At 41.9% G+C, this 14201-nt stretch overlaps 1 protein-coding gene across 1 annotated transcript in view; it reads left to right on the top strand.

Moving 5' to 3' along the window:
* Nucleotides 1-1491: 1491 nt before the first annotated feature.
* MDN1 (midasin AAA ATPase 1) overlaps nt 1492-14201 on the top strand; it is a 139902-nt gene continuing 127192 nt past the window's right edge. The window contains exons 1-2 of the mRNA XM_070376595.1: nt 1492-1765; nt 9394-9620. Of these exons, the coding sequence (XP_070232696.1) occupies nt 1664-1765; nt 9394-9620 (329 nt within the window). The 5' untranslated portion in view covers nt 1492-1663. The remainder of the gene's footprint in view (nt 1766-9393; nt 9621-14201) is intronic.

Here is a 14201-nt window from a genome sequence, read left to right on the forward strand (position 1 = left end):
CAAGAATACTGGAGTGGGTTGCCATTTCATCCTCCATGGGACCTTCCAAACCCAGGGATCAGAACCCTACCTCCTGCGTTGGCAGGCTATTCTTTACCATTGAGCCACCTGAGAAGACCTTGGAACACAGTACTTTGACATATATCCTCAATTTCAAAGAAAAACGCAAATAAATTATGGTTTTTGTATCTATCAGAGTAACCACCACACAGGGGAAGATATTGAAATATTTCCATCACCCTAGGAAGTTCCCTTAGGCCCTTCTTAGTCAATACCCCCAAAAGCAACCACTGGTCTGACTTTGTCATTATTTTGGCTTGTTCATCAATGAATTTGACATTAATACACTTTTAGTTTTATGTACTCTTCTACTCCACTCTTCACAGTGCCTTCAGAATATTCAGTGTCCTATATAGCATACTTTATTTCATTCCCATGTCAATGAAAATAATCAATAATCTATAATAAGAATAGAAACAAGTTTTATTTCAGTCAAACTAAGGACTAGCCCAGAAGCCAGCTTCCCAGATTACTCTGTGAAGCTGCTCCAGAGAAGCATGGGTTCCAGCACAATTTTATATCTTGTCAATACAAAGAACATTAAATAAGACATGGTTACAGTTCTTCAAGGTTTAAAACACACACACGCACACACACACACACATTACATTTCTTCAAGCTTTAAAACACACAGACATTACATTTCTTCAAGGTATAAAACATACACACTACATTTCTTCAAGGTTTAAAACACACACAGACACACAGACACACACAGACACACACACACACACACTGGAAAAGGAAGTCTGGAAAAGGAAATCATCATCAAAGTAGGACCAACATTAGCCTCCCAGAAAGAAAGGCATTTAATCTTTATTTTTAACATGGACATTCTTTACTTGTCAGTGTGCTCCTCTTTAATAATTAGAGCACATATAAAATTTATGTTTGATAGGCCACAAAGAGGCTATTTTCCTTAACATAAAATTCACCTTAACGCATGTATAACCCCAAATGACTTTTCTGTATCTCAAATTGTGAAAGTTTCTTTCATCACCCATCTTAACACTTATATCCAATATTTATAATAAGACTGCTGCGAGGGCTATCTATGCTTGTTACACTTGTGCGTGAATTTCCACAGGCCAACCGTCTAAAAGGGGAGTTGATGGGTTAGAGGGGGTAAATCTGCTTTTCATTCCTAGCTGATCTTTTTGCCTGATGAGGCAGAAGGAGGCATGGCGGGCTGAGGATAGTAGGCACACGGCCCTAGGGGCCCCCTAGCTTCTCCTGAATTGCTGTCACGCCACTCTTTGTCGCCGGATCTACCATCATTGTAACCGTTATCCTCCACCAGCAAAAGCTATTTCTGGTGGCGTCTATGCCGGAAGTATATAGATACTGACGCCCCGCGTTTCCGGTGCCGAGGAGGCGGGGCCGCGATCGCTGGTCGGTGCGGTCGCGGACTGATGATGCAGAGCGCCGCGTGCTCCCCCCACGTGTGCTGCTGCCGCTCTCTAGGTACTGGTGAAGCGGCGGTGGCCGCTTTCACTGGAGACGTAGTTAGTGGCAGTTCCGGCGCGGGGACCTCAGCGGCTCGGGGGTTCTTAGCGCGAAGCAAGGAGCGCCTGTGGCCGCCCGGGACGGAGGACCCGTGATCATGGAGCACCTCTTGCTGGATGTGGCGGCCGCGCCGCTGCGGTTAATCGCTGCCAAGAACGAGAAGAGTCGTAGCGAGCTGGGCAGGTTCTTGGTCAAGCAGGTAAGAGAAGGAGAGGGAGGGAAAGAGTTGGGCCGTCCCCACCAACCGCCTGGCGCGTGCCCCATGGCCCTGCGGGAAGACGCAGGGGACTGGAGAGCGGTGTCTTGTCACTCTGGCCCCCTCCCCAAGGCTGGCCAGTGGCGGAGGCGTCCGCGCTCATTTGAGGAGCCTGGAAGGAGCCTTTTGTTATTTATTCTATGGGAGAGTCTTCCCTTCTCTCCACCGATTTATTTCCTTGCAGCACCCTGGCTGCGTGCGCCAAACGTGACCTTCAGAGAAAAACGTGTTTTGGGGGGTTTTTTTGGTAGTTGAGGTTGCATGTTTGCCCTTTTGACATTTGTATTATTTAAGCGTGCCGACAAGTTCAGCCCCCTCTCTTAGCTTGGGTGGATGTTTCCTTTCTGCCTTGTTCTGACTTTCCTGCCCACTGACAAGTATTGATTGTATTCCCGCTGGGAGTAAGACACAGTGTGGCACTTTGCGGATACAGATAAATTCGTTATCGTCTCAGACCCCCAAGGTATTTCGTGTCTATTTTTGGAGACGTTCATAAACACAGAATACAACTGATGGGCCAAGCGAGAGCGAGGGCATAATTCGTAAGCCATAGGAATTATGAATTAGTTTTCTGAAAAATGGGTGCTCTGGCCTTCTAAGAGCCTTCTCTCGTTGACCAGATATCTCGCTGAGTTGAGGATCCTTATCACGCATTTTTTCACCTGTCGTTTTAACTTTCTATTTTATGCTTCCCCACCACACCTGTGAGCTTGAGAGTCGGGGGAAATAAATTTTTTTCCCCCTAAGTCCGGTGTCTGGAACATATATATCCTATTGCTAAGGAAGCAACAGCAGTTTTTCGAGTCTGGAGAGGCCCTGAGCTAACAGGAGAGGCATGTCTGTTTGATGACAAATTGAACGTGTATAGCAAAGGGGAGGAAGTAGTGGAAGATATGCCTGGGGTTATCTGGCCTGTGATTTCCCCCAAGGAAGGGATCATTAACATTAACTGAGGTCTGGAAAGAAAACTGAATTTTGATGGGCTGGACTAATGAAAAAATCAATTTATATGAGCTGAGTTTGTGGTGACAGGCTCCTGAACTATGTATTATGGCTAGAAGTATTTTTCTGTAAGTGGGCTTGCATTTAGAGCAGAGGTTCTGAAGCTGGGGATCCTGGACCACTGACAGCAGGAGGTTTGTTTATGGTTCTTCACAGTAATTGGATAGAAAATTAGTGCTTATGTATTGGGAGTAAAATGAGGAAATGGTTCATAGCCTTTTTAAAAAAAGAGAATCTGAGATTTTGAAGTGTGGGAACCACTCAGGTGGATTCTGAGACTGTATATAGTAATGTTGAGGGACTTGAAAGCTACTAGAAAGCCCAATTGAATTAAGAAGATTCCGACCACCTGTACTTTCCATTTGTCTCTCCTCTGTCTCAGATTCTATCCAATCTGAGAAATGTCTTTCAGGTTTGCTCCTTTCTATTTTCAGTAATGATTTCAAGCCTTTCACTCAGAGAAGAGTTGATTGTGTTGTTATCTATTTTTCTCCTATTTGGGAAAATAGTGATTTTTACTGGAGAGCAAAGACCTTTTTTTCCCACCACTGAACCTCATGATTTTAGTTCCCCCTGCCAGAAATTGAACCTGGGCCCTGGACAGTGAAAGCATGGGGTCCTAACCACTAGACCACCAGGGAACTCCCAGCAAAGATTTTGAAACCTTACTTCTCATGGAGTTTGGGATCTGAAATAAATTTTTAGGATGTGCTTCCTTTGTTCTTCATCTCAGCTGGTGACACCCCCGTCTCTCTGTCCAGTCCCTTGTTAGAGAAGACTGAGTGTCCTCAACTCTTTTTGCTCCTTTTCTGTCACATATAGCCAAGTCCTGTTGATTTTCCTTTCTTGGTATTGAATCTGTGTCTTTCTCTTCATCCTTACTACTACTAGCATCCTACAGTTCTGACTCTTAATTCCAGCACGTGGGTTTTCTTTCTCGCATTACCGAGCAATTCTCAGATACCATCTGGTGTCCTATAATTTAACTCAATTCTGTGGGAAGTGTCAGTTCCTTCAGAGTAAAGGCTTAACCCTAAAAGACTTCTCCCACCCTTACCTGCTCTTCTGACCAGCTGGCCTATAAATTGGGGGTTCCAATAAATTCTTTCTTGGGTTTGATTAATTTGCTAGAGCAGCTCACAAAACTTGGAGAAATATTTCACTTTTCAGGACAGTCGTCCCTGAAGCTCTCCGAACCACATTCTTTGGGGTTTTTATGAAAGCTTCCTTCACGGGCACAATTGACTAAATCTTTGGCCATTGGTGATTCAGCTCTTAATCTCTAGCCCCTCTGCCCTCCTCAGAGGTCAAGGCATGGGAATGAAAGGTCTAATCCTCTAATCACGTGATTGGCTCTCAGTTTAGCTGCTTTCTGAAAGTCACTGCGTTACTGTAGCATATTTCTCTCATCACAGGAAATTCCCAGAGTTTTAGGTACTTGGACAGGTGTGGGGTTTTAAAGACTATGTTTTTTTTTTTTTCTTTTACTGTAAATCACAGAATCACATCTTATGTCCTTGATCACTGTCTATGTTGAGGAAGAGCAGAGTGCTTGAGAGCATGTGTGGGTAGTGGGACTGAAGGATGGGTGCAGATCATATTCCTTTTTTGGTTTTGTGTTTTGGCAATGCATGTGGCATGCGGGATCTTAGTTCCCCTACCAGGGATTGAACCCACTCCCTTTGCAGTGAAAGCACAGACTCGACCACTGGACCATCAAGGAAGTCCTTCTCTTCTCTTTCCTTATTGTTGTTTACTCACTAAGTTGTGTCTGGCCCTTTTGCGACCCCATGGATGATGGTAGCCCACCAGACTCCTCTCTCCATGGGATATCCCAGGCAAGAATACTGGAGTGTGTTACCATTGTTTTGGGGGCCTTCCACAAGTTGCTCAACTCTCCTAGGTCTCAGCTTCTTGATACATATTATGTGTGATAGTTGCTAAATGGTTACAGAGTAGTTAAAAGCAGAGATTCTGGAGCCTGTGATGTGATTCCTGGTTCTACTATCTGCTTTATGACCTTATCCCTTTTTTTTATTTTTCAGTTTCCTTATCTGTAAAATGGGGATAATGTTACCTACTTCATGGGTTGCTATGAGAGTTAGGTGCCTAGGGTACAGTAAGTGTTGTCTATAAAAGTGGTTGCTGTTGTTATGGCTATAAATAAGATTGTGAAATCTAGATGATGCATTTGAGGAGCTTACCACAGTGCCTGGCCGGTAGAAAGTAATCAATATATGTGAGCTAGAATTAGAACTTTTTAAGACAGCTTTGAGAGATAATTCATATGCCATATAATTCATCCACTTAAGTATACAGTTCAGTGGCTTTTGCTCTGTTCACAGGTATGTGCAACTGTCATCACAGTCCATTTTTGAACATTTTTATTACTTCAAAAAGAAGCCCCTACTCCTTTTAGCTATTATCTCCCATCCTATTCTGGCCTCTTAATATAAGTTATCATTAATAAGACAAATCTGAATCTATCACTGCTGCTGCTGCTGCTAAGTCGCTTCAGTCGTGTCCGACTCTGTGTGACCCCATAGATGGAACTATTCTGTCTAAAAGCTTTCCATTATTTCCAGAATCAAAATCTAATCTTTCTAAGATAGCATATGATTTTTTTTTAATTTTTAAAAGAAACTTGATTTTCTGTTAGTCTTATTTCCATTTTCTTTTTTGAAGTGTTCCCCGCCTGATGACTCTCAGCTCAGGGGATTTTACTCTCTGGGGCAAATCTAGAGACGTTTTAAAATTTTTCACAACTTGTGATGGGGATATTTTTGGCATGTAGAGTGTAGAGACCAGGGATGCTGCTAAACGTCTTTTAATACACAGGGTAGCCTTCACAGCAAGGAACATATCCAGCCCTGAATGTCAGTATTTCAGAATTAAGAAAGAAACCTAAATATGCATGGATCTAATAATAAAATACATGAATCAGAAAGTGATAGAAAAGGAAAAATAGACAATCAGTTATAATTGGAGAATTTTAATACTGTAACCTCAGTACTTGATAGTACAAATACAGAAAATTAGTAAGGATACAGAAGACCTGAGCACTATCAACAAACCTGACCTAATTGGCATTATAGGATACTGTGCCCAATAATTCCAGAATATATGCTCTACACATCTGAAACATTTACCAAGATAGATCATAAGATGGGCCATTAAATAAACCTCAAAAAATTTAGAAGAATTGAAATTATAAAAGGCTTATTCAGTTATCTCAGTGAGATGAAATTAGCGGGGGAAACCCTCAAAATAATGCTGGGAAAAATCTTTCAGTTCAGTCCAGTCGCTCAGTTATGTCCGACTCTTTGCCCGACCCCATGGACCGCAGCCTGGAAGGTTTCCCTGTCCATCACCAACTCCCAGAGTTTGCTCAAACTCATGTCTTATTGAGTCGGTGATCCGGATCCACTGTCGTCCCCCCTCCCCCTGCCTTCAGTCTTTCCCAGCATCAAGGTCTTTTCCAGTGAGTCAGTTCATCACATCAGGTGGCCAAGTGTTGGAGCTTCAGCATCAGTCCTTCCAGTGAGTATTCAGGACTAATTTCCTTTAGGATGGACCGGTTGGATCTACTTGCAGTCAGAGGGACTCTCAAGAGTCTTCTCCAACACCACAGTTCAAAAGCATCACTTCTTTGGCACTCAGCTTTCTTCACAGTCCAACTCTCACATCCATACATGACCACTGGAAAAACCATAGCTTTGACTAGACGGACCTTTGTTGGCAAAGTAATATCTCTCCTTTTTAAAATGCTGTCTAGGTTGGTCATAGCTTTTCTTCCAAGGAGCAAGCTTCTTTTAATTTCATGGCTGCAGTCACCATCTGCAGTGATTTTGGAGCCCCCAAAATAAAGTCTCTGTTCCCATTGTTTCCCATCTATTTGCCATGAAGTGATGGGACCAGATGCCATGATCTTAATTTTCTGAATGTTGAGTTTTAAGCCAACTTTTTCACTCTCCTCTTTCATCAAGAGGCTCTTTAGTTCTTCTTTGCTTTCTGCCATAAGGGTGGTGTCATCTGCGTATCTGAGGTTATTGATGTTTCTCCTGGCAGTCTTGATTCCAGCTTGTGCTTCATCCAGCCTGGCATTTCAAATGATGTACTCTGCATATAAGTTAAATAATATGTTAAATAAGGAAAAATCCCTAAATGTTAGAAATTAAGTAAGAAAATTTAAAGAAACTTATGATCAGAGAAGAAATCTCTGGGAGAATCAAAAATTTTGAACTGTATTATAATTTAAACAATTTGTGATTGTAGCTACAATTAGAAGGAAATTCATAACATGTGAAATATATGAATAAAAGAAAAACATGGTTTGAAATTAGTGATATTTCTTAAGCTTCCACCTTGTGAAATACTAAAAAAAGAGGAAATTACATCCAAAATAATTAGAGGGAAGAGAATAATAAAGCTAACAGCGGGAATGAATGAAATAGGAAATGGATAAACTGTATAGGAAACTATTGAAACCAGAAGTTGATTCTTTGAAAAGATTGACCAAGAATAAAAGTGAAGAATCCAAATTATTAGGAATGGAAAAAGGCCACCATTACAGATTTTAAAAAGAATAGAAAGATAAGTGACTACTATGAAAAATGTTATGCCAATATATTAGACAATTTAGATGATAAGGGCGTTGGAGGAATGCCAATTAACAAGCTCATTCAGGAGAAAAACAAAGTACGAATAGAACAGAACTTCCTCAAGCTGATATAGAGGATCTACAGAAACCATCATGGTTAATACAGGAACAACCCCATTTAAAAATGGGTAAAAGATTTGAACAAATTACATCACAGAAGATAAATGAGTGGCTGTTAGACACTTTATACCATATACCACTCCACCTCCACTAGAATGGCTAAAATTAAGACTAATAGTACTGTGTATTTGTGAATTTATATAGCAGCTGAAGCACTCAGACATTGCTGGTGGGGATGTGAAATGTTACAACTACTTTGGAAAACAACTTCTGTTAAACATTGAGTGTCTGACTCTTTGTGACCCCATGGACTGTAGCCCACCAGGCTCCTCTGATCACCAGGTTCTCCAGGCAAGAATAGTGGAGTGGGTTGCCTTTCCCTTCTCCAAGGGATCTTCCTGACCCAGGGATTGAACCCAGGTCGCCTGCATTGCAGGCACGTTCTTTACCGTTTGAGCCACCAGGGAAGCCCAAGAAATTTCTTAAATTTTTTTTAAAATTAAAAATCACAATTTAGACAATTCCCTGGTGTTTCAGTGGTTAGGACTCTGTGTTTTCACTGCTGAGGGCCAAGGTTCAATCCCTGATTGGGGACTAAGATCCTTCTTGCCACATGTCATGGCCAGAAAATAAAAGTCATGAAAATATGTCCATAAGTCTTTTGTACATGAATGTTCATGGTAGCTTTATTGAAGATAGGTGCAAACAGTGCAGATATCTATCAACATGCGAATGGATAAACAAGTTGTGGTACATTCATACAGTAAAAACTAGTAAGAAGTAAAATGGAATAAGATATTAATACTACACACAAGAACAGCTTTGAAACTTTGGAAAAAGTTACAGTATTTTTGAATATGGTATTTAGGTTGTGTTCCAGCTGTACTCTTATAGGTAACCATTTAGTATCAAACTCTTTAGGCTGTAAATTCATAGCATTGGGCTTGGTGGGTCAGAGGGTATGCCCCTCAGGTAATTTAAACCCACTGTCACATTGCCTGGCAAGGGTTGTGCAGAACTGCTTACACACTAGCAATATGAGACATTTTTCATACTTTTCAGTTTCCTTTTTATGTTCATGGACATTCTGGTCCCAAACACTAGAACTTTGTGGTTTATTTCATCTTGTATATCAAAGTATGCCTGTCTGCTTTAGACCCGTCTTGTTTATTAAAGTCTGATGTCTTCGTGGGGATGTATCTTCATTCATTTCCAGGAATTGATTTCTTATATCTATTCTTTCCTCAAGAGAGTTGGCAGTTTTGCATACTAACTGTACTTTTTCGTCATTTAACTACTGTTTTCCTTTCAGACAAAGGAGTTGGGGGAAGCACTGGATTCCCTGGAAACTATTATGACTCTGCAACAGATCTGTTATGACTCTGCAACTGATTCTTTTTTAAGGAAGCTGAAGCTATCGATCATTTTACATGGAATCCTGATGTCAGTCCTTTTACCTCAAACCCCAGTGGGCTGAAACTTATTTGTTACAGCCTTTACGTTTGATTGGGGCTTTCCTTGTGGCTCAGCTGGTAAAGCGTCCACTTACAATGTGAGAGACCTGGGTTCGATCCCTGGGTGGGGAAGATCTCCTGGAGAAGGGAAAGGCTATCCACTCCAGTATTCTGGCCTGGAGAATTCCATGGATTTGTGTAGTCCATGGGTTGGCAAAGAATCAGACACAACTGAGCGACTTTCACTTTCTGTTTACATTTGATTCACTAGTCCTGTTGCAAAGAAACCCCACTATGTTTTGTAAAATAAACTCAGTTATGAAGTCTGGAAATTGAATATAAGCTAGGACTCTGTTCTGTAGCAGTCACAAATGAATTTGTTTTGCCTTTCTCAGGTGTGGACACCTCAAGATCGCCAGTGTATCTTGACTACCTTAGCACAGTTACTTCTGGATAAGGACTGTACTGTGCTGATTAGCCGGCAGCTGCGCCCTCTCCTTTTGGATTTGTTGGAAAGGAATGCTGAAGCCATTAAAGCCGGAGGCCAAGTCAACCATGATTTACACGAACGGCTCTGTGTGTCAATGAGCAAACTCATTGGTAACCATCCTGACGTCCTCCCGTGAGTAACGGTTTTATTCTTCATGTTTCTCCTTGAGATGGTAGACCCCACACTCTGCTGGAAGTAAGGAGGGGTCTGAGCTGAGATGAGGAGGGGAAATATAGAAAGGGGATAAAGGAGTGTTTTATAAAAATAGTCACAGAAGAAGCCATTTATCCAGCTCAATTCAGTGACCATTTACTAGGTTTGAAGTCTTGGTCATCAAGATAGGTCTGGAGAATATGACCAGGATATCTCCCCTACCCTCAAGGATTCTGTCATCTGGCAAGAAAGGCATATAAGATGGATTTAAATGAGTTTTAGCTGAGGCTCTTACAGCATCCACTTCAGATGTGTGAGATTCTTGCTGGAGCAGCTGTAGGGGATGGGTTACAAGATCTCTCATGTCTCTTCCCACTTTCTATAAATCTGTTCACATCCAAAGTGTGATAAGAAGTTGTGTTAGAACTGGATTCTAATGCATTTCTCATTTCACTTCCTGTCTGTCCAGCTCGGGCTGGTTCACCCTTCCTTAGGCAGTCTGGTGGTCTCTTGTTCCCTTGGGGTCGTCCCAGTGAGCCAGACTTAGTGTAGACGCCCAGTGGGCAGAGTGTCTCACAGCCCAGAACTCCTCGCTCAAGCCATCTTCCTTCCTCAGCTTGCAACTAGCTGGTTCTATAGACACGTGCCGCTGCACCTGGTTTTCTCAAATTGATTGGTTTGTGTGGAATAGTCACAAGAGGCAACTAAGTGAGTGTGAGTGAAAGTCGCTCAGTTGTGTCCGACTCTTTGCGATTCCATGGAGTCCTTGGGATTTTCCAGGCCAGAATACTGGAGTGGGTAGCCATTCCCTTCTCCAGGGGATCTTCCTAACCCAGGTCTCCCATGTTGCAGGCAGGTTCTATATCAGCTGAATCACAAGGGAAGCCTGAATCAGCCATGTACATGCATATATCCATTATCTTCCAGACTCCATTCCCATATAGATCATTACAGAATATCAAAGACTTCCCTGTGCTGTAAAGTATGTTTTTATTATCTGTTTTAAATATAGTGTTGTATATACGTTAATATCAGTCTCCCAATTTATCCCCCCAACCTCCTTTTCCCCTTGGTAATCATAAGTTCTCTATATCTGTGACTCAAATTCTGTTTTATAAATAGGTTCGTCGGTACCATTTTTTTTTTCTTAAGATTCTACACATAAGCAATATCATGTGACATTGTTTTTCTCGTATCTGACTTCACTCAGTAGAGCATCCCTTCTTATTAGTCTTCATCAACATAATAAGTTTGCTGTAAGTATGGCTTTCCTGCAAGTATGATCTCTAGTCTGATCCTTTGATGAGGGAATAAGAAATGAAGACTTGAGGGAACCGTGATTTGTGTAAGCTTTTCTAAAAGAGGAGGAAAAAAATGGGCCTAGTTGTTTGAGGGAACTAAAACATACAGAGCAGAGTTAAAAATCACCATCATACGTGGTGTCAGGAACCTATTCTCTGGGTTGATTGAGGATCCAGAGTGTGGCCTCACTGGCTGCTTTCATCACGTAGGTGTACTTGACTGTGGTCCTGTTTCACAAGATGTGCTGACTGTTCTCTGCTTACCCTGTAGGGTTGACCTGTGAGTAACTGAACTCCCACTTCTCTTGAGCCTTAGTGGTAGAGTGTTTTCAGATTGTGTTTGAGAATCACTAAAATGATAGAGTAGCTACATCTGGTTTCCCATCAGCTTCAATTTTATGTTCTTATTAAATGAATGTGAGGCACCATTACTTTTTCTTTTCGTTTTGCCAAGGCAGTAGGTTTTATTTATGCTCCCACCTTGTTCCAAAAATTATATAACGTGCCCGTGTTAGAGTAACTTAAAGATAAGCAAAAAAAGAAAAACGAAAGCACCATGTGTAAATGTGTGTGAATGAAGAGTCAGGAAGGACATACAGTGAACTATAGGTCATGATGTGGAATGGGATTTTGATTTTTAGTTTAAAAAAACGTAGCTGATTAGTTTCACTTGTGCTCTAAATTTCCTCTGGAGGAAATTACCTAATGTATTAGGATTATACCTAATATTTCTAGATAGGATGCAGTCATTCATTCAGTAGATAAATATAGGAGTCCTCCCTTTGAGCTCTGGGTCACATGGTGGGAGTGAGCAAGTCACACATTATGAGTTGCTGTACTTGGAAACAACAGGCTGCAATATGTTAATAGAGGTGTGAGCCAACAACTTAAGGGGAGCAAGAAGTCATTAAATTAAGAAAAATGAGTGTGTTATCCTCTTGGAAATAGTGTTTCCTACTGTCAAATTGTGGAGGAAGAGTAAGGAGGGAAGAATGAAGAGATGAGAGATGGGATGGGGATGAAAATCTATGAGAGAGACTGGAGGGGAGGAACCCAGTCAGGCTTCCTCTTATTGTAATGACATTCATTTTCCAGATCACACCTCTTTCTGAGGCCAGGGTGCCTACCTATTTGGAGTTTCCATCAGGTATCTCAGTAGTAACAAGGTCTTTCTTTTTATTCCCTTGCTTATGCATTACTCGGAGAAGGCAATGGTACCCCACTCCAGTACTCTTGCCTGGAAAATCCCATGGACGGAGGAGCCTGGAAGGCTGCAGTCCATGGGGTTGCTAAGAGTCGGACACGACTGAGCGACTTCCCTTTCACTTTTCACTTTCACACATTGGAGAAGGAAATGGCAACCCACTCCAGTGTTCTTGCCTGGAGAATCCCAGGACAGGGGAACCTGGTGGGCTTCTGTCTATGGGGTCGCACAGAGTCGGACACGACTGAAGTGACTTAGCAGCATGCATTACTGATCCCTCCTCCCCCTCAGCTTTATTGAGATATAATTGACATAAAACATTTTTGTATAAATTGAAGGTGTACACTGTGGCGATTTGAGATACATATTGCAAGATATTTACTACAGTAACAGTTAATACAGCCATTACCTCACATAATTACCACTTTGTTGTTGTTATTCATTACCGTTTCTGCATCTTCAGTGCTTCAGTGCGTTTTTTACTCTTTGGCAGATTCTTTGTCAGTACTCTGAGAAGACTCTTGGTCTGTCGATGCTTTCTGTATTCTGATATACTAGTTTTGGTTTCAAAGTTCTAATTCTAAAAAATCGTCTAGTCCTGTTCCTGGCTTGGTTCCTGTGTTCCCAGATTTCTTCGGCTGTCACTTTGTAAATGGCTCCAAATGGCTAAGGTACTACGTTGTTGTTGCTTAGTCACTTAGTTGTGTTTGACTCTTTTGCGACCCCCGGCTCCTCTGTCCATAGGATTTTCCCAGATAGAATACTGGAGCGGGTTACCATTTCCTTCTCCAGGAGATCTTTCTGACTCAGAGATCAAACCTGTGTATCCTGCATTGACAGGTGTATTCGTTACCGCGGAGCCACCAGGGAAGCCCCCAATGTACACATTATGTGTTGATTTTTTTTTCCCCTTTAGTGTTCTCTCAGGAGTGTAACCTTATTCTTAAGTTCTGATTGTACCTTACTCTTATATTTTGCATCTTTTAGTCCTTTGCTTTTTGTTTGTTTGCTCTCCCCCTTTCTTGTTTTTCCCCGCTCCCTCATTCTTGCAAGTCCTTTTAACACATCGTCCTTTCAGCCATGGCTTGCAACTCTTGTGAAAGCTGTCTTTCATTAGTGATGAAGAACAACCACTCCTAAATAACTTGCCCTAAGTCCCCTTACTAAAAAGTGGCAGAGCTGGAATTCAGTCCTAGGTTTGGCTGCCTCCAGAGCCCACGCTCGTTTTTCCTACTTTGTGGTGCTGCCCACTCATCCTCATTCATGTATTTGTTGACTGATTTATATAGAACTTGATCTGAACAGCATGTTACAGCTAATGATTATATTTATATTCCCAGGAGGAAAAGAATACAGCATTCCTCCTTTATCTGTGGTTTTGTTATCAGTGGTTTCATTTCCCATGGTTTCAGTTGCCTGAAGTCAACCATATCCAAAAAAATTAAGTGAGAAATTCCGGAGACAGTTGATAGGTTGTAAGTTGCATGCTGTTCTGAGTAGTGTGATGGAGTCTTGTAGTGTCTGGCCTGGAGCATGAAGCATCTCTTTTTCTAGCGTATCCATGCTATATTTGCTGCCCACCCACTTGTCACTTAGTAGCCACGTGGGCCGTGGTGTTGAAGTGCTTGTGTTCAGGTAACCTTTATTTTACTTAATAATGGCCCCAAAGCAGGAGAGTAGTGATGCTGACAATTTGGATATCCTGTGGCTGATTTATAAATTAAACATTATCATAAGAATGTATGTATAGGAAAAAACAGTGTGTACAGAGTTCAGCACTGTCCATGGTTACAGGCATCCACCCGGGGTCTTGGATCACATCCCCCAAGGATGTGATAATCACCCAAGTTGATTTGGGTTGCACTAGGTTAATTTCTTGGCTTCAGTTTCTCATTTGCTGTCAGTTTGTCCTGGACATGTAGCTCCACATCAGTGCTCTGTCCTTGATTGGAAAGAGCAACAATGGGTGGGCCTAGTAATGGTCTTTTGTGAACACTAGCAGATAGAATGCTGTGGGAGAGCATGCTTCATGTGTACAGTGCTGTATGGACAGTC

The sequence above is a fragment of the Bos mutus genome, chromosome 9 (assembly GCF_027580195.1).
Source record: "Bos mutus isolate GX-2022 chromosome 9, NWIPB_WYAK_1.1, whole genome shotgun sequence".
Classification (NCBI taxonomy): Eukaryota; Metazoa; Chordata; class Mammalia; order Artiodactyla; family Bovidae; genus Bos; species Bos mutus.